The sequence below is a fragment of the Erpetoichthys calabaricus genome, chromosome 15, assembly GCF_900747795.2.
Source record: "Erpetoichthys calabaricus chromosome 15, fErpCal1.3, whole genome shotgun sequence".
Taxonomy (NCBI): domain Eukaryota; kingdom Metazoa; phylum Chordata; class Cladistia; order Polypteriformes; family Polypteridae; genus Erpetoichthys; species Erpetoichthys calabaricus.
In genome coordinates, this window is record NC_041408.2 from 95,421,613 (window position 1) to 95,442,822 (window position 21,210).

The 21,210-nt window shown below is 52.7% G+C and overlaps 1 protein-coding gene across 1 annotated transcript in view; it reads right to left on the reverse strand.

Annotated features, from left to right (window-relative positions):
• Window positions 1-21,210, reverse strand: part of LOC114665777 (CUB and sushi domain-containing protein 1-like) — a 299,098-nt gene that overhangs the window by 170,064 nt on the left and 107,824 nt on the right. The window contains exon 5 of the mRNA XM_051919387.1: window positions 18,842-19,049. Coding sequence (XP_051775347.1) covers window positions 18,842-19,049 — 208 coding nt within the window. The remainder of the gene's footprint in view (window positions 1-18,841; window positions 19,050-21,210) is intronic.

Consider the following 21,210-nt stretch of genomic DNA (forward strand, 5'->3'; position numbering starts at 1 on the left):
TGACTTTGTGCCCCTCCAACCCACTGACCCTGGCAGCTTTCTTTCTGCTGGCTTGGATTGCTGTCAATTCTAATTTCTGTTTGCTTTATTTCTCTAGTGGGCACCTTTAAATGAAGTGGATGGCACAGTGATTGGCATGTGTTGTTATCTGTGTGGAGTATGCAGGTTCTCCCCCTGTCTCCATTATTTTTCTCTTCCTTGGCATGGCTGGCCATTCTAAACTGACTGGCATCTGGTCCAAGGTTGGCTCCTCCTCTGTACCCAGTGCTGCTGGGACTGGCACTGACCCACTGACCCTGAGCCAGTTGTGCCAGGTTCTGTTATCGACTCCAGCGGTCATCCAGTATTGGACAGTCGCTCAGCACATTCCTCACTTTCGTGACTGACTGTGGGCCACTTGCTCAGTCTTGGCAGGTTGGCACTCTGACTGGCAGAGAATTGAAAGATCAGACAAAGCAACTGCCAATCAGTACTGGAGAGGGGTGGTGACATGTTTGAAAATCAGCCAATCACGACCCTTATTGGCATCACAGTGCAGAAGAGGTGTGGCCTTCTCATGCAGTGGCCATGCAGGCGGGTACTACTGACCTGAAGCCCGCTGCCCGCCTTTGCCCGTGCTGTGGTCTGCTTATCCAAGTGGACCCCTGAGCTGTTGGAGGTCATTCTAAGCTGACGGACATCCAGTTCTCACCAGGCGCTTTCCTAAAAAGTCGTTTCTAGAAGTTCAAGTCCCCATAGCAGGTGGCGCTTCCATGTCACCCCAGCCATCGAAGGCCTCTTAGAAAGGCCAGATGTCGTAATGTGACTCCTCTCACCTTCAGTGGGGGTCGCACACTCTCGAGGGGTCAGACGTCGGCCTCGTTTGGTTTGATTTTGTACCGCGCTACTCGTTACGCTTCTCGTTGTGACTTCGCCCGATTTTAGATCGATTTGAGATCTGCGCGTACCGACAGGAAGCTTCACTTTGTGTGATTGCGTGATGAAGTGACGTGCCAACTTACAAGTCCTGGCTGGGCTGAGGGGCGCCCAGTTAACATGCACCAATACTCCTGGTGTTTCCAGAGGGTACGGCCATTCTGTCAGGGTCTTGATCAGAGACCACATTGACCGCTAATGCGTACCCGCTGACAGCACAGACACGTTGAGGAGCGCGGGGTGGCGCACGTGCAGGCTGCGCAGACACACGAACGGACAGCCACAAGCGCCCACACATCATGAGCTCGCTGCCCTCCTCTCGTGCACACGCAGATCTTCCTTTGTGCCTGGCACATTCCTAGGTGTCACTGGTGGGTGACCATTTGAGGCTCTGAAGCCCACCCACAATGCAGTTTGCTAAATTTTGTCATTTTGTTTGTTTTCCAGTTCTTCTGTTATTCTGCTGAAAGCCCCCTCACAACCCCCGGGTGACATTTCTCTGAATAATCCTGCAGAGGGCGCAGAGCGGGCACCAGTGAGCCCAGACACCTCTGCCAACCTCCCTTTTTGGTTAATCTGTGAGCGGCACTCGTGATGTCCGGCGAACTGTCAACAGCCACGGAGGTGCCAACCAGCTGGCCGAGATCCTGCCCTCGAGTCTGTCAAGGCGGCGAGCTGTGCCCATGGTGGACTGGACCGGACTGGACTGGATTGGAGTCGTCGGGCCACCTGCAAGCCTACCAGTGTCATGTGCGGGGCTGACTGGTGACATGAGCACCTTGAGTTTCCAGACAAAGACCCCAAAGTAGGAGACCCCCAGACCAGCTCTGATAGACGTGAAAGGCACTATATAAATAACAGATAAGGAAGCTAACTGATGCGAAGTGACAAAGGGGCTCAGCAGATGAACCCATCACCCATGAGCGCGCTGATGATGGGGGTCCCAGGAAGGCAGAGTGCCATTCTTACAGATGGCGCAAACAGTAAGAGGTGTAGGAGCAACGAAGCAAATGGAGCTGCCAGCTGATTTGTGACAAGAAATGACAAAATGCAGACAAGTGGGAGACGAGGAGGGGCACAAAGTCCTAAGAACTGAAGAGACGAGAAGAAGAAGAAGAAGAAGGAATGGAGAGCCAGAGACCCCAGTGGAGAGAAGGAGGGGCGTCAGTCGAGGTGGGACACAAGGGCCAAGTCTTCAAAGCATAAGGGGCCAGGCTCTGGCCTTAAGGGGGAGTGGGCGCCTGGCAGGGGCATCAAGCCAGCAATGCCATGACCAACGAGCCCACCCGCTTCACATACCTCCTGTGGTTCACCCCACCGAGGCCACACCTGTTCACTTAGCCAATGACACAAGAGTAGAGGGTCAGTGGGGGGGGGGGGGCACCAGGCTCTTCAGGTCCGAGTGGTCCGGCAGTGCCAGGTGAGGGAGGCGGGGCCGTCGTGCATGTGACATAGCTGAGTTGCCACAGTAGCCCCCTTAAGTACCCACATATGTAAAGTGAGAGGCGTAGTCGGTAGGATGCTGAGCTATTGGCCACATGTCACACTGACTGGCACGGCTCGGTGTGTCTGGGTGCGATGGCCGTATGAGACTGGTGCTGCTGTCACTGCTCATCTCGTGCCACAAGGTGGATGTCAACACAAATCCCACTCTGATGGTGGGCCTGCTTTCCAGACCCTGGATGGATGAAGAGTGACAGCAAAAAGAGGAGAAAGTGGAAGTGACCGAGGCCGGTGACACTCCAATCAGCTGGTCGTCATCTGAAGCCCGCCATTAGTTGGAGTTCGCTAATATTTTATACAAAAGATGTCGGTCCACCTACAAGGCACCTGGCATCTCCTGCCTGGCCTCCTGGCACTGTGCACTGGCACCAGCAAGAGGCTGGCTGTGAACCCAGGCTGCCAAGTCAGTGGGCAGCAGCTTAAGGGCATTTAGCAAGTGGGCACTTTTGCTTTAAGTTCAGGGCTAAGGGTCTCATATGTGAAATATCCCAAGTTGGTGGCACAGCTCTCCTCACACAGCTAGCCAAAGATGAAGGCCTCAGGGGGCTGAGGGGGCAGACGTGCCACCTCACTGCCCACCTCTCATGTATTTTATACCTTCACTGTCCTGTAGTGACCCTCCACACAAACCAAGGGGCCCATTGACCTCAGTGCCCCCTCCCTGCCACTCAGTCACATACTGGCACATCCTGCCTGTCAAATGCCTAAATTCACAGAATGTGCAGCAGCTTGTTGTTTAGAGGCGGGCACACACCTTCTGCCCACCTGCGTGAGGCTCATCACTCATCTCGTTGGCGCCTTGCACCTCTCAAGTGCCACGCCTGTCCAGATTAGACCAGAAGGCCTTCCTAATGAGAGCAGACACCTGCAGGACGCTTGGCACTGCCAGTCTCCCCACAGACCTCCTCCACTGCCTCCTCCTCCTTTTCTTTGTTCTCTTCTCTTTGGGACCCCGAGTGACACCAAAGCAAAGCAAAGTGAGAAAGTGACAAGGCGAGCTCATTGGGAGTCACAGAAAGTGACCGGCATCCTGCTTCAGGGTGACAGTGACGGTGACAGCCATCGGCTCCACGGGTGTTGAATGCTCAGCGCGGTCATGTGACTCTGGGATCGATGAGAGCAGGGGCGTCGCTTGAAGACCCCCTGCCTGTTAGCCCCTCATTCACAATGTGGGAGACTTTGACGTTGGGGTGTCACTCATTCACAGACTCTGCGCTTCTTTTATTAATGGCTGTCACTCTGTGTCTTCTATTCGTTGTCACTGATGAGGTGGAGTGTCCTGGTGATTCGCTGTCATGGACGCTCCAAGTGTGACACGTTAAACACATGGACCACCGATCTCAGTCTGATAAAAGCCAAGTGAGAGAGGAGGGTCTGGCTGTGGACCTCCGGCCACAGCCCCCTGAAGGACGTCACAGCCTGCCAGTGCAGAGACGCCTGCCAGCGCAGAGACACCTGCAGTGACAGACTCTTCTGTGGCTGTGACGTCTTTCAGGGGCCTGTGGCCGGAGGTCCACAGCCAGACCCTCCTCGACCTTCAAGCATCGCTCCCCTCACACTTGACGTCCACCGAAGTGCCCTGCTGATCCTGCGGTGGTCCGTGTGTACAAACCGAAAGGTGGCACCACCTCGTTAGTTTGTGACGTTCTCATGGAAGGACACACAGCCACGGAGGGGTCCGACACTGGAGGTCGGCAGGTGTCAGAAGGGGCGGAGCCATCCGGAGTGCTTTGGTATAAATGGGCCCTGAGCCACATGACTGGGTGGGAGGGGCTTGTGTGGCGAGCCTGGCATTGGCTCATGGAGCCTGGGACTGGGTAGCAGATGGCATTGCCACTGACTCCAGGTGAGTGGTGGGTGCGTGTGCCAGCTGTAGGAGAGGCAGATAGGAGCACATGGAGCCACAGAAGACGGAGGGTGGCACTAAAAGGCAGCGGTGTGGCGAAGTCCGTCCCTTCGTGTCTCGTTCACCCCAGTTGTGCGTCTTCCATGTCACGCTTCTCGTTAATCGTCCTTCTGTGTGACTCGGTGTGCTTGTGTCATCAGCTGTGCGCTTTGGTGACTTGGTGACAGTCAAGTGGCAGTGCATGTGCTGAGCTGGTGAAGTCACGGGCATGGCGGGCGAGCTGTGGAGACGCCAGGCGGGGCATTTCATTTCTTCCATTGTTTTCTTCCTCAGGGTGCCCATCTGGACTTTCTGCTCACAGCCTGGCACACATTGTGCAGGCTGTCACTCCTTGAGGCTCCGTGCCAACCAGGCTGAGTGTGTTTCTGATTCCTTCTTATTACTTATTGATCATCAGAGTGGGAAGCAATAAGCACGCGGACCGCCGCAGTCAGCGTTGGGGGGCTGCAAGATCAGCACCTTTCAGACGCAGCAGCCCGCTAGACGCCAAGTGAGTAGAATACAAAACAAGGAGGACAAAGCCACACACCGAGGACCTCTCATGTGACTGGTGGCCGGGTGACAGCCGAGTGACAGCCCCACTGAAGGCTCTTGAGCGGTGTGTGTGTGCGTTTTACTTTCTTCTTCAGGGTCAGTGACAAGACGAGGTCCCCAGGCTGGCACCACACGTTGGCCCGAGTCATCATTAGGAGTACAACAGGGGCCACCAGCCCAAAAGAGCGCGTGATGAGCCAAGGTGCCACCCGCTGGCCTTCCCTTCAGATGACTCCTGTGATGGGCACTTTGTCACTTGAGGTTGAATTTGAGGACTCGGCGGGGACAGGAAGGCTGGTAGTCGCGTCCTGATATGTAAAACCAAAGATCCGAGGCGTTTTCCGAGGATTCGGCAGTTTTAACTTTTCCCAGGGGGTCTGGGGTGGGCTGGGGGTCCATCTTGTCGAGTGTTTTAAGTGTTATTTTGTCATCGATGTGTTTGTTGATTACTTTTATCAAATGTGATTCGCTGTCACCACAACTCTAAAGACGACTCATCCGGACCCCAGAATGTTGGTGACTTCAACCAGGGGGGCTGTGGATGTCTCATGTCTCATTTGTGGGCACTGCCAGCTGGAGTTTCTCCCTCTGCATGTGAACCTGGGGCACCACTTGACCCCCCCGCCCCCATGGTGGTCATCCCTCGCCTGGTCCTTCTGGAGGTTTATTCTCATTTTTATGATTTTTTGAGCTCTGAGTTTTGGGACTCATTTGCATAGGGTGGCCCTTTCGACCAATCATGTTTGCCGTCTGCTATTTAATTGATTCCTGGGGGACCTCCAGCCACCCGGACTTCACGGTTCTCCCTCGCATGAAGTCGACTTGAAGCTGAGTGTGTCTCTGTACGGAGCGGGCCACTAGAGTGGGGGCTCGGACGCCCCTTTGTGGGGGATTTCTGGCCTGCAACCCTGGTTATCCGTGGAGGCCTCAGACCACTTTGGCCATTTTGAGGGAGTGGACCACCACACCCACTATAATTTGTCCCATTATGACGACAACCCCAGACCATGAGCTCAATGTGGCGGCCTCCAAAGCGGGCACGGCGTGGTGACAATTTCAGGAGACAATGACAATAATGTGTGGAGCGTCACAGCCACAGTAAGAGCAGCGACACGCAAACCTGAAATCCTGGAGCCACGGTGGGCATATCAGGCGAGGGACCACCAATCAGGACTTGCTGGGGAGCCGACGAGGAATTTGTGTTCGAATGGCGCCGGTGAGCTTTTACGCAGGGAGGGAAGCGAAGCCCCCCGAGTCGTGAGAACACAAACGCGCTTCGCTTCTGCTAACCTGGAGAAGTGAATGAGACGGTTATGAAAGGATGGAATGTCCTCCTCCGTCGACTGTAACATCCTCAGCAAGATTAAAGGCTTACGCTGAGGGCGGGCCGCACGCTCCTCCGCAAAGGGGGCCGCACGCTTGCCGGTGGTTCTCGCTGCTCGCCGTCGTTTCTTGCATTTTAATTTCTTCACTCCAGTCTGATTTCTTCTATCAGCTCCATTTCAGAAAAGAGAAAGAGAGACCTCCAGGGATGGCAAAACACGCCTGCTTAGAGACCCCCATTGTGCCCGCAAGTCATTAAGGGGCTCAATTACCTCCCATGTGAAAGATGAAGATTACTGGAGGAGCATTTTACAACGACACCTGTCTGCTCCGGCGACCCTTTTAAGGAAGATGAGAGAAACGGCTCATCGGGTCTGCCGAGAGCGGCCCACTTAAACCAACCAGCTTGGCGCTGGCACTGCCAAGGTAACAAAATAGGCAGCAAGTGGCTTATGTCAGGCTTAAGAATCGTGTGGACCCCCTGATCACCCACCTGATCTGAGGCTGCTCAGCTTTACACGAGGAGCCATCCCAGAGACCCTCTAAGCACTCAGATGTGGACGAGGACACTCAGAACAAGCTTGGCATCTGAGTGGGCACACCATGACAGCAGGGCAAAGGAGCCACCATGAGTGGGTAATGGTGAGAAGTGGCACGGTGTGCTTGTGAACCAGGAGGACCACCTGGTACTTCACTCCTGGTGTGATGAGCTGTGTTGGCACATCGCCCAGGTGTCGGGATCTGGTCACATGCATGTGACGCCACTTGTCAGCTTTCATGTCATTCATGGGGTCACTGACTTCTCCACTCGGTGTGGCCATCGCTATGACATGAGGTCATCCCTCGGTGTGGCAGCCATCTTAGTTAAGGGTGGGCAGCACCTCAGTAAAAATGTCCGGACCACCAGAACTGAAGGGCATTTGGAGCAGCTGCCAATTGTGGGGTCTGTTGTTTGAAGACCACCAAAGACTGTTCTATTCACTTGATAAGCCCTGACTATCTATCTATCTATCTATCTATCTATCTATCTATCTATCTATCTATCTATCTATCTATCTATCTATCTATCTATTTTATAGTGCCTTTCACATCTATCTATCTATTATATAGTGCCTTTCACTCTATCTATCTATCTATCTATCTATCTATCTATCTATCTATCTATCTATCTATCTATCATATAGTGCCTTTCATGCCTATCTATCTATCTATTATATAGTGCCTTTCATGTCTATCTATCTATCTATCTATCTATCTATCTATCTATCTATCTATCTATCTATTATATAGCGCCTTTCACTCTATCTATCTATCTATCTATCTATCTATCTATCTATCTATCTATCTATCTATCTATCTATCTATTATATAGCACCTTTCTATCTATCTACCTATCTATCTATCTATCTATCTATCTATCTATCTATCTATCTATCTATTATATAGCGCCTTTCACTCTATCTATCTATCTATCTATCTATCTATCTATCTATCTATCTATCTATCTATCTATCTATCTATCTATCTATTATATAGCGCCTTTCACTCTATCTATCTATCTATCTATCTATCTATCTATCTATCTATCTATCTATCTATCTATCTATCTATCTATCTATCTATCTATTATATAGCACCTTTCACTCTATCTATCTATCTATCTATCTATCTATCTATCTATCTATCTATCTATCTATCTATCTATCTATCTATCTATCTATCTATTTTTGTATCAATAGGAGAGCCACTTGAGCTTTTCTTGTTTCAGGAGGGCGCTGGAGGTGCAAACACCAACGCCCACCAAGACCACCAGTTTGGACGAGAGGTGCAGGTCAGGACATTCGTGTGGAGTGAACAGAGCGAGAGGTGGTGCCCAGCCGAGGTGCTCTCAGGAGTGCCAGTTTACAGCAGGATGAAGGGAGAAGGCGAGCTGCCCGCGTCCACTTCAGTGCTCCTGCCATGAGACGTGACCATAGACCACCATGACCTGGACGGCCATTTTTGGTCTGCAGAGAATTTCGGATGAAGGACCACCCCCCTCCCCCGTCTTCCTCCTAGCCCCCCTCGTTCCTCTCGTTCTCATCTGCCCGCCGTTGAGCGCTGCTGAACCTCACTTGTAGAGCTCCACCATTTTACACGTCTTCTGCGTCCCCCCCGGGGTCTCGTTATTATCTATAAAACAAAAATAATTAGCCGTCAATGGGGCCGTGGAGAATCGATCAAATGGAAGCTTTCACTTTGCACAATCGGGCTGGTGGTCCCAGAGCTGGCAGGGCAGCGGCGCTGGCGTCTTAGTGCTGCGCATTCCCTTTCTGGATGAATGCAGGAGTCGCGGCTTCTCCAAATGGCCTCCCACCATCAGCGGGACCTCAAGGCCTTGCCCGCCTGCCCGCCTGCCCACCTGCCCCCCAGCCTGCCCGCTCCTCTCGATTCCTCATGAAGCTAAGCAGCCCATCTGATAAATGTGTCCAAAACGAGTGATGTGAGGGTCCGCAGCGCCACCGTCAGTCCACACCGTGTAGGTGGGCCGTGCGCTGACTCCACACTTCGGGGCCTGACAGAAGACCATCGGCGTGTCGAGCCCCCCCGCTGCAGCACAAATCTCCTCCTCGGCCCCCGAGAAGCTCGAGAACTTCCATTAACATGAAAACGCATAAAAATATGAAGCAGGGGGCTCACGGGGGCCGTTTGGGCCGCTGCAGCTCTGGGCTGGGAGGCTGTGCCCAGCAGACAGCAGATGATGGCACCTCGGTGAATTGAACGGGCAAATGATGCGTTATTTATAAAATGAGAAGAGCGGGCAGGGGGCACGGGGGGCTGGCAGCACGTCATCAGCTGACGAAGGCAGTGCCAGGGAAACACAGTGTGAAGACAAAAAGCAGCACATGTGTGTGGGGCACAGTGACCACCTAGTAGCCCCCACACTGGACACTGCAGCCACCTGCTGACCCCCCCGCATGACCCCCAAGTGCGATGTCTTCAGGTGGAGATGACCTTTGAATGACGCTATATAAAGTCAGTGCCCACCTGTGTGACTCTGAGGGACTGGCATAATGCTGAAGAGATACGGAAACAAGTGGGCGGCACCCATGAAGGGCTGAGCAGCAGAGGTAACCCTTGAAAGGCGCTATATGAATCCATTTCATCAAGTGTCACCCAGTGTCACATCACCTGCTACAATTGTCACTCAATGTGCCTTCAGGTGGGATTCACTACAGAAAGCGCTATGTGAAATCAGTGCCCCCCTGTGCCACCCAGAGTGTGCAGTAACAGGCACCTAGTGATCACGGCACCTTAACATGTTTTAAGTAGTTGGTTTAAGGGACCCCCCCAGCCCCAAAGACCCCGATGGCTTTCAGGGGTACAAAGGGCTGGCAGCTCCCCTGGCCACTTGTGCTTTGCAGTTCAGTGCATCAGCCAATAGCGGACCAAGGCAGATGCATTAAAGTCCCCTGATGGGTAGCGAAGCGGCCCACATGTGCCAGCCAGCTGGTAATGCCCTCTGATGTGGTGGGCCTGTTGGCTCTGGGCCATCGCTGTTAATTTCTGTCACAACGTTTTGATTTTGCTACACTTGTGACAATGACGATGTCATCACTCCATCATTTAGGGTCTTTGGCTGCAATGACACCACCCATCACTAGGGGGCGTGCTCAGTATGCACACGATGACAAGGGGGTGTGGTCACACCGTTTTGGCTGCCATCATATGTAAGGACAAGTTTCCCTAACAGAAGGACCTTTTCCAGTTGGTTCTGCTGGCCGTCTGGGCGCGTGTTTGTCCAGACTCACCCGTCCAGGGGTCCACAGCTGTGCCCTGACTGCTCTTCACGCCTTTACCCTCAAGGTTGTCCACCTCACTGCCATTCTTTCAACCTTCTTGATGTGACCATTTTCTGTGACACAGTCACAAAAGCTTGTTGTCTGCCAGTGACGGTGCCAGTATGTGGGCCTTGTTATCTATGGATGCCCGGTAAGAGGTGACACATCGAGCGATGCCATTCTGATGAAGTGCCATGGTGACCTGGCAGCCAATGGCCCTCCCAGTAGGTTTAGGCTCCGCCCATTTGCCCATCCACTCAGCCACCTGATGGGAGGAGCCAGGGACAGAATGGGAGGAGCCTGACGTGTGCCACTCCAGCATGGCCGCTGAGCTCCTGTTTTACATTTGCATTGCTGCGTCTCACTTCATGCTTAAGTCTGGCATGGTGAGCCTGGCATGGTGCCACTATGTGCCACCTGGGATGGACTGTGTCAAGTAAGCTCTGGGTGCGTGTCGCTCATCCATACATCCTGACCAGAGTTTGGTTTCATTTTCGCTGTCGAGACGCACTGCTGGACACACTGCCACACTCTTGGGGTCGTCACGAGGCGCCACACTATTGTCCTTCTCTCCATGAGCTGTCAGGTCCTCGTTTATAATCACCAGTGTGCCCCCCATCTTAGTCCTCTCGAGAAGTAAGAAACGCCCCCCCATCTATCTCCGTCCTCCACGTTCCAGGATAGCCACGGCGGTGAAGCCCCCCGTCCTGGGGGTGACATTCACTCAGAGGGAAGGTGAGAGCGGACTGGCACTAATGCGGCGCGTGAGCGGGCGTGAATTCTCGAGAAAAATGGAACATCTTTATTAGCCGTCAGTGTCCCACGGTGCGAGATTAGAGCGCGTGCAGTAATTAAGGCGTTCATTAAGGGAATTCGTAATGAATCGACTCGAAAGCCCTGAAGTTACGGCGGCGGCGGTGGCAGCGGCGGTGGCAGCGGCGGCGCCTCCTAATGTTATTATCACAGGCTGATGTAGCACTTACAAGACAAGAAAAGAAATTACTGGCCAGAAAAGAATCCTTTTAATATCTGCAAAGTGCACATTTGACAATCGCCCATAAACAAAGATGGCAAAGCGAAAGAACAACAGGGAGTGCCAAGCGAGCGCCCGCCTCGTAACCGCATGGTGGGCTTGGCACAGAGTCTCGGTGCGACCATCGAGTGACAAGGAGGCACAACAGGAGCTGGCAGGGCAGGGCAGTGGAACGCTCCGAAGTGGCTATGGTGGCACATGAGACCTCCACTGGGCACTCGGGGTCCGGCCAAGGAGGCACTGAGGGAAGAGCCACTTGGATTGAAAAGGCTGACATTATTAAGAGCAAATAACATCTGACTGCTCAGGGGGCCAGTGGAGACCCCCCACTTCATAAAGAAGGAGCTACAGGCATCTGGGGAGACGAGACGAGAGCGGGCAGTGAGACCACCACCACGAAAGAGGCCTGGGGTCAAACAAACGTTCTGTCCACCAGGGGGCAGTGCTCAGGTCTTAATGGGTATAAGCGGGCAGCACAGGTCATGACGGCTGATGAGGACACCACACTAGGAGGAAGGGCAGGGGGGGTGGGTGACGAGGACTACGTGAGTCGGAGTGGACTGGCCCCGCCCACACCCGTCACTCACCGTGCTGCTCTTGGGGGTCCGACCGCGAGGTCAGCTCTCTCTTCTACTGTTTTCACTTTTTTGTCACCTGGGATCAGTTTGGGCCTTTTGGAGTTTTATGTCATTTTAATGAATTGTGGGTCTGAAGAGGAGCATCAAGGACTGAAGCCAGGAAGTGTGAGGACTTGACACCAACGACCGGGACCACCTTCAGGAAGCGCCTGGAGGAGATGGTGGGCCGTCCTCTCGCGTGTGTCCTGACTTGTGTGGCTCTGCTTTCTTCCATGTGTTCTGTCTTTGTGGGTGGAGCCCCAAGAGGCGTGTGTGCCGTGACATCACAGCTGAAGGACCGCCCCCAGCCCACTTATTCTGCTTCTTTGCCATATTTTGATTGGCTGATTTGTTGGCTTTGGGTGGTCTCTTTGGGTTGCTTTGTTCTTGTGTTTCTTTGTTGAGCCGAGGGGTGCGGACCCCCGTAGGACACTTTGGGGGTTCTTGAAGTTTATCTTGTCTTTTGCTTTTGTTCACTTTGACTTGCTGTGAGTTCCTGTTTTATTTATTTATTTATTTATTTATTTATTTATTTATTTATTATGTTTTATTATTTTTCCCCGTTTTTATTAATAAATCCTTCTTTGCCAGTTTGGGTGGTCTACACAAGCCACCGTTCTCACACTTTCTCTCGCTTTTCTTTTGGTTTAGGACTAGTTTGACTTTTTGACACCGATCCCTCATTCTGGGCCCGTGTAGGCCAAAGCCTGCAGGTATCACTTGGGGGTCTCCGAGTGGGCCTCCTCCCCGCAGGTCAGTGAAGGTCCACAAGTGTGTCTGGGCCTGGCCAGGGTTTAATACGGGAGACCACCAAGGAAAAGCTTGGCAGGTTGAGGCCAGCAGGGGGCGCTTAGACTGTGGTCTGTGTGTGGACCCCGATGCCCAGTGCAGATGATAAACGGGGGTCCTGACTCTCTGTGTCATTAAAGATCAAAAAGAGGTGGGTGTTTCCTGGCTAAATTGCCCACCACGATGTTCTCCATTGCAGCCCCCTGATTGTCTAACCAGCTGACAGCTAATGTGTGGCGGCAGTACTGGTGGACGATTGGCTGCTGTTGTGTCACCCGGGTGGACGCTGCACATTGGGGGGTCCCATGGAAATGACATGACTTCCTTTTGTGAGTAATGACCTCCTAGAGGCCTCATCCTGACTTGAGACAGTGAGCCGGCCATCTGAGTGAGGGGCTTGGCTGCCTCGGGTGAGGCCTGTGTCTGAAGGCCAGAGCTAGGGGAGGTCTGCTCACCCCGGGTGGTCTTTTGCACAACGTCGGCCGTTAGTAAACTTCTAAACTAGAGACCAGACCTAGTGGTCCAATCTGGGACCTCCTTCTCAGGGTCCTGTTATGCTGACCTTCCTTTTCAAAGTGCCACATGAAGGCCACTCAGCCCACCTACTGAGGGTGAAGCCTAAAGGGGGCTGTTCTGATTTCACATTCACGGCAGGCTGAGGGCTTTCCTTTTAACTCTCCATCTGGTCCAAATCTTAGCCCCCGAAATGCTCTGGTGGCCCACTGCTACTCCCTTCTTCATCAGTTGAGGCAGACGAGTCTCCCTCCTACCCCTCATCCTTTCCTTTTCACCCTAAACGAGAAGCTGCCCCCAGGCGGCCCCCCGTCAGGGCTGTAACTGTCACTTCATCAGTCATTTCATGGACGTGCTGCAGACGCGGAGTATCAAGGCGACTGAAAGGCCACTGTGAGTAAATCAGCGGGCGTTGGTGAGCCCCCCAGAGTGCCACCCTGAGGACGGCCAGCATTTCACACCAACTTGGCTGCACCTGCCCAGTGGTCTGCTTTGTTTGCTCCTCTCTCAGTTCGGCCATCGGCCCCCCCTACTGGGCTGAAGTCACTTGGGCCTCTCATGTGTCTGGTAACGTTTGGCAGCTGGTGGTCCTCAGGTGTCCCCTCGGTGTTCACTCAGCCAGTCAGTGAGGGGTCCCGTCCTGCTCTTTGGAGTTTGCATGTTGTCCCCATCTCTACGTGGGTTTTGGGGTAACAGGTGACGCCACCCTGCCCCGTGTCTGTGACCCCAGAAGTGGGCTTGCGAGCGCCTAAGTCAGTGACAGGCGGTGGTCTTTGCTGGGCTGGCTGCTCTGTTTCCGTGACAACTGTCCTCCAGTGCCGCACTCGACTTATCATAAGGGACCCTCAGACTGTAGGGGCCGCCTGACTATCACTGTGCCCGTCGTGTCATGACGTGACCCCACGCAGGCCCTGTCCCTGGTGTGGCACTGCCCCCAGTGACACAAATGAAATAAAGGCGTCACCGCGCCAGGCTGCTTCAATTGGCATTGAGGGGCTTTGAGTGTTCTGGAATGCAAAGTGTGAGAATAACCTTTGAAGTGCAAACATTTAACTCTCGCCTGCTAAACGGAAATCCATCGCCCTGAGCGGGGGGCACGCAGGAATCGCTTAACATTTACTTTGGATTTGAGTTGTTATGAGAGGGGATCTGAACGGCACAACATTCTCAGCATCGATTGACTTGTCACTGCTGTGGCACGCGCCATCCTCAACTCCACCCTGTGTTATGCCAAGGCACTGATCTGAGAAGCGGGCAGCCAGAGTGGCAGAGAAGACCACCACAGGGAGCAGGGACACCCAAAAACCCACCGTCTGAAACACACAAACGTGGCACTCATGGCATCACACGTTGGGCACCTGCAGCCATCCAATCCCAGCAACTCCACGGCCACAGCCAACAAAATTCAAGACACTCGGACCCCAAACGAGCCACCAGCCGCTCAGAGGGCACAAGTCCACGGTGGCCTTTGGGCCTTTTCGGGTCTGCAGTTTGATGGCTTGTGATCTTAACTTTGTACTGGGGGGTGACGAGGGGGCCAGCAGATCTGCACAGGGGCAGACAGAGTGACGCCAACACCCACCCGCCAATGGCACCAAGAAATGTCCAAATAAGGAAAGTAAAACAATTCATTAGCACAGCAGCGGAAAGTGACAATAAAATATAAAAAGTACCCCCTGAAGAAATCCCCCCAGACGACACACACAGCAAAGGGCAGCTGTGCCAGCCACTCGAACAAAACACGTGACCCCCTCGGTAAAGTGCCAGTCCCACCACCAGGGGGCGCTTGATCTTCTGAGCTGTGCCACTTGCACAAAGAGAAACTGAAGACAGAAACAGAGAAAATGCCCAGCGCTGTGCCTGAGCCTGATTGGCAGTGCCAGTCCTCCACCACCATCGATGTCCAATTCACAAGGCGCTTCTGGCCAAACCTCCCACCACAGTGAAGTACTTTTACAAACTACAATTCCCATAAGCCCCTCAGCAGCCATGCAAACCTGTTGAAAGCCACGGACCCCCACACCTGTGCCACCAGCGGTGTTACTGACATAAAACAGGACACATGAAAACAAAAAGAAACCCACATGTGGCAACACTGCAGCCGCGCCATTGGATCATCCTGAGCTGAAGGAGGACCACGGCAGACGTTCACTAACAAAGCCCCCCCACCCACAGGCAGGTGTCCAACGAGCACCAGACAAGACCACCAAAGGGACAAAGTGGGCAGTGACGGTGACAGTGCGACACAAAGAGTATGGGGGACACATGACACAGATGGGAGGGGCTTGGGCGGGGCTTGGAGAAAACACATGGAAGGCCAAGAGGAGGGGCGTTAAGCAGAGGTGGGAGGGGCGTGCTAGAGGCGGAGCCTCAGAGATAGACAGGAGGGGGCCAAGACAAACAGAACAATTGGGGGCGGAGCCTTAGACCTAAATGAGCGGGGAACACAACATGAAAAACATGATCCTCACAGCAGGGGGCACAGATCTGACCCCCTCAATGGCACCCGCTCCAGTGCTCTCCATGCTATGGGTGGGCTCTACGCGGGGGAGGGCAGGACACACTCAAGCAAACATCAAAGCTGAGGGTCTCGTCCAAAGCACCACCCACTGACGCTGTGGGCCGGCCTCCATTTTAAACGATGATGCGAGCCCCGCCCACACCGGGTCGGGGGCCCCGCCCACACGGCCAGCAGCAGCTCTGATCCTAAAGAAGAAAGCCCACTGGGAGAAGGGAGGACAGACAGTCAAGTGTCCCCTTTGTCACCCCTGTGTCCCCTCCTCCCGATCGTCATCATCAATCTGCTCTCCACACACCTGACGTCATCCTCCCCAATCATCAAGTGACAGGGCACACGTGCCAGGTGAATTCATTCACTCGTTGGAAGGTGGGAGACCCAATAAGATGGCACAGGAAGACCAGGCCAGACCCCCAGTCCTGAGTCCAAGAGAACTTCACCTTTCAGCCACTGCTGACGTGCAGAAGGAGACTTGACAGCCTAATCACCACTATGTCCTGACTATGAAGGGCACTCGTGCCGCTCTTAACGTGATAATGGGCACAATTAGCGCGGAACGGCAACAATTAACTGGCACATCACAGGAAACAAAACCGAGAGATGAGAGGCTGAACTTCACAAAGGCTTTGATCGATGCTCGCAGGGAGGCCGCAATTCCCACCACAGAATAATGAGAGGGAGCGCCAGGGGGGCCGGGCGACTGGCACATCTACGTGAGGACCGGGGAGAGGGGATTTGGGGGATGATGAGACGGCACACGCCAGCCGAGCCCCTCCGGTCGGGGACGGGAATTCCCTGCAGTAACGCCAATGTGCCCATGAGCTGCAATTATCAGCTGATTTTCAGAGTCGGACCACCGTCACGATCAGCCCCCGACTCCTGGCGTGCAGACAACACAATCACTGGAAGTCACAGCAGCGTCCCCAAACTGACAAGTCATTGTTAGGTCGCTCAGCCCACACGTCTTCGTTTCTTCTGGGGAGGAGGCCGGGGGGCTTCATTTCACAAATCCCCCCGGTAAGCGTCCAGCCCACTGACTGTGTCTTTAGCTGCAGACGGCAGCAGTGACACTCGGCCTGGTGGCCTGCTCAGTGACGGGCGGCTGGTCCTCTGCTCACGCCCTCTGTGCCCACCTCGTCATGTTAGGCGTTGGCTCTCGGCGTTTGTCCTCTTGTGGTGGCAGCCACCGGACGTCCTCTGCATGGACAGCAGTGACAACTGGCAGACACTTAGTTAGCAGACACTTTCATCCAAAGCGACTTACAAAGGACCGTCAGTCTGGACACCATTGAAAGGTGGGCTTTCTGCCTTTGCTCGTCCTGGTGGACTCTTTGTGTTTGGAGGGGGCGGGCGGCCCACCGATGTTGTCATTCTCAGTTGACCACTTTGACTTCTGCTTTTCTTGTGTTGGTACAGCGGGCAATGTGGGACGATGACCAGGACACTTGACCTTAGACACCAAGGCCACCAAGTGGTCACTTCCACATGGCACACATATAACACTTACAGAGTTTAGCTGAACATCTGAGGGGCTTTGTCACAAATGGCTTTGATTGACTTTCTAAGGGGTCCGTTCCAAGCCCACTAATGAAGGGGGCAAGCTGAAAAGGCCATCGAGGACACCTGCTGGACGCTAAGGAGAAGTGTAGCCCTGAGACGTGCCAGCAGACGCCACTTTGTTTTTCCTGAAGTGGAGACCCCGATGTCAGGTGCTGGGCCGGGTGACACAGACAGACACGGTGACAAAGTGTACGAGTCGAGGTGACACGTGTTTGGGCTCATTTGACAGAAATGAAGTAAGAAAGACCACCAACAGCCACCTGAGACCCCTTTTGAATGTGTGCCTCATGAGGACCCCCCATTTCTGGCACCGAGAGCCCAAAAGCCCAGACTGATATTTACAGACAAGCAGTAGGGGGCGCTAAAAGCCCACAGTTAAGCCCCCAGCAGTGATGAGGTAGCGCAGGCCTTGTGCTGTTTGGCACGTCGTTGAAAATCTCGTCTCACCCTGCTGGCCCACCGCTGTTGGTGTGAGACATGAAAATTGAAAGCCGGTGGGCTCCGTCACAATCTGCATGTGGCCATTTTGCCAGTTATGGAGTCGCTTGTCACCATCCTCTTCGTTGTGGAGGGCAGAAGTGGGCAAAGAGCCCTTAGCCGTAATTTACAGAAGCATTCCCGCTGCTAAAGGCGCCATATAACACGAGACTCTAATGAAGGCCTCCAGGCTTCCTGACTTGACCTCAGTGTCATGTGATGCCTTGAGGTCACCACACAGGAAATGGAGGCAGTGGGCGGAGCCTGAGCACCTCCTGTCACCCAATCAGGTGACTGCAGACCCCCGTAATCGGCACATCCAGGTGTCACAGAGAGGTGGCGTTCCAGTGCCAGACTGGGCATTGCCCTCAGTGCCCGCTCCCTTTCATCTCCACCGGCTCCCTGCCTTTCCCCCCTAACTCACCCAGTCTCCCTGGCGCTCATTAGCATGCATGTTATATAACGCCTGGCAGACTCGGCGAGCTTTTTAATGGCACCCTTGACAATAGTCGGATAGGAAGCGGCAGAAGGCCCAAGATTTAAAGCCATCATTGAACTTTTCCTGTGTGGGCTTCTTTGTTAGGAGCCCCCATTTGCCCCCCTGGCATGCAGCCATTTAAGACCTTCATGCATAGGAATCTGAAAGAGGATCGATGCCACCGTCGATAAAGAGGCAGCAGAAAGGCCAGCGTTTCAGCAATTAACAGTCCCTGGGGACGGCAACAAGTCATTAAGGGGGTCTCGAGGTGCAAATTCACATATGGAGCAGCGCCCCCTACAGTCAACATCTGTGCACGGCTTGGGGGTCCACCTAAATCAATCAGTGCAGATTCTCATGCGGAGCAGCGACCCCTGCAGTCAACATCTCTGTGAGACTCCCAAGGTCCTCAAGACGAGGAGATGCCAATTCAGACTTGGACCAGAGCCCCCCATAGTCAATGAAGGTCCCCACGTCCTTTAAATTGTGAGGTGTAAATTAACACCCAGAGCAGCGCCCCCTGCAGTCAAGAGCCCACCCAGTGAAAACTCAGTAAAAAAATAAGCCTGAGATCATCCTGCCATCTGGTTGCCCTCCTGCCATGTCCAAATTCCCACCCCAGACTGACATTTAAGTAACTCCACTGCCGGGTGGCAGAGATCACAAAACTGGAGGGTACAGGTGTACTACCCTCAGCAGACACAAGGGGGTGTGGGCAAAGTGTGCCATCATGTCCACCCAGATAATCCAAACAGCAGTCATCATCATCTCAAGAACATTGCCACACCCGATCGGACCCCCAAAACTGTAATGTGCCCCCAGACAGGTGCGAAGGTTCAGACGCTGGCACTCACCACGTGGATGGAGCTTCGGTCCCGCTGATCTCGAGGAAGTCGTAGCCATCCTCCAGCTGGAAGTCTGTGAACACCAAGGCGATGGTGTCTCCAGCCTCGGCCAGGATGCTCCAAGTGCAGTCGGCATCGTTGTCGTATTCAGAAGGGAAGTGCGGGCTGCCAATGACACCTGAGGTGCCCCTTAAAGTGCCACCACAGGCTCCTTCAGCTTTAAGGAAAAAGAAAGGAAGCGGGCGTCAGTGGCAGGAGGAGCACAGAGGCGGCCATCGGTCTTGTTGAGCTAACATCAAAATGGGGACTCGTGCCACCGGCTCTAATCTTCCTCCTCCTCCTCCTCCTCCTCCTCCTCTGGGTAAGCATCAGAGCTCCCCTCACTCATTCATTGTGAAGTGCCAGGAGACCCCTGTCCCACCTCCCATCTGAAATATTCCACATGACTCTGTGATGGACCTCAAGGGCTTTAATGTTCTGCCAGCGGCCACCGCTTTCCATCATTAATGGGTTGGCTGAACCCCCCCACCACAGTACCTGTGTGCTCTGGTGTTGTGTAGCTGAGTCTCAAAGTGAAAGGCGCTATATAAAGTGTTAGAGAACAGCTCTTCCACAACGAGTGTAAATGCCCTGCAAACTCAACACATCTGCCTGGCATCAGAATGGCACTGGGGAGACTCTGCCAGGCCCCTGAGCCTTCGTCTTTTGTTGCTCGCCGAGCGGCCGCTTCAGGAGTTTGAACGTCGGGAATTAGAAAACAAATCAAGCGTGGAGCTCATCTACGGAGGAATTAAAAACTCATTACGGCCGCGTGTTGACTCGCATTAAATATCTGCCACATGAATTAAGGTGGCTTCTTGAACGCATGGCGCCTACGGGCACCGCCCAGCCTCGCCAGCAGCCCCCTTGTCTTCTTCTGTTTGCTCGCTTGTCTACAGATACCCGCACCTTCTCCTTTTCCGTTTGTTCTCTCAGATTTTCATTGTAATTACAGGAAAAATTCATCAACATGGCTGTGACAACAAGAGAGAAACGCAAGGGACCTGCCACCTCATTGATGACCACGTGTGCCCACGGCCACCGGCAGTCGCCTTCTTATTGTCCAACATGTCATGTCCACAGCAGTCACTCCAGTCTGGGACCACCGACAGGTGACTGAGGACTGACAAGGACAACTGCAGGTGCACTCTGCATCATATAGCTCCTTTTACCTTCCTCTATCTATCTATCTATCTATCTATCTATCTATCTATCTATCTATCTATCTATCTATCTATCTATCTATCTATCTATCTATCTATCATATATTGCCTTTCACCTTCCTCTATCTATCTATCTATCTATCTATCTATCTATCTATCTATCTATCTATCTATCTATCTATCTATCTATCTATCTATCTATCATATAGTGCCTTTCACCTTCCTCTATCTATCTATCTATCTATCTATCTATCTATCTATCTATCTATCTATCTATCTATCTATCATATATTGCCTTTCACCTTCCTCTATCTATCTATCTATCTATCTATCTATCTATCTATCTATCTATCTATCTATCTATCTATCTATCTATTTATCTATCTATCATATAGTGCCTTTCACCTTCCTCTATCTATCTATCTATCTATCTATCTATCTATCTATCTATCTATCTATCTATCTATCTATCTATCTATCATATAGTGCCTTTCACCTTCCTCTATCTATCTATCTATCTATCTATCTATCTATCTATCTATCTATCTATCTATCTATCTATCTATCTATCATATAGTGCCTTTCACCTTCCTCTATCTATCTATCTATCTATCTATCTATCTATCTATCTATCTATCTATCTATCTATCATATAGTGCCTTTCACCTTCATCTATCTATCTATCTATCTATCTATCTATCTATCTATCTATCTATCTATCTATCTATCTATCTATCTATCTATCATATAGTGCCTTTCACCTTCCTCTATCTATCTATCTATCTATCTATCTATCTATCTATCTATCTATCTATCTATCTATCTATCTATCTAGTATATAGCGCCTTGCACCCCTCAGCTCCTTTTTCCTTTTCTGACAATCACACCAGGCATACCCCAGCCTCAGACAGTCACCCACTTGTTTTAATGGCCCCCCCATGTGTGACACGAGCACTTTGTCACATCTCTCCCCCCTTGACAGCCCTCGCCGTCCTCACACGCCGCACACTCGGCTCCATCTCAAGGTGCTATAAAAAGAAGCTGACAATGCGGCACGAAGCACGAGAGGATAACGAGGTTTGGGGTCTTGAAACTTGGAGAGCCGCCTGGCGCTAATTACTTCTGAGAGTGAGCCGAGACGCACACGTGGTGTGAAATGTCAAGTGCAGCGAGTGG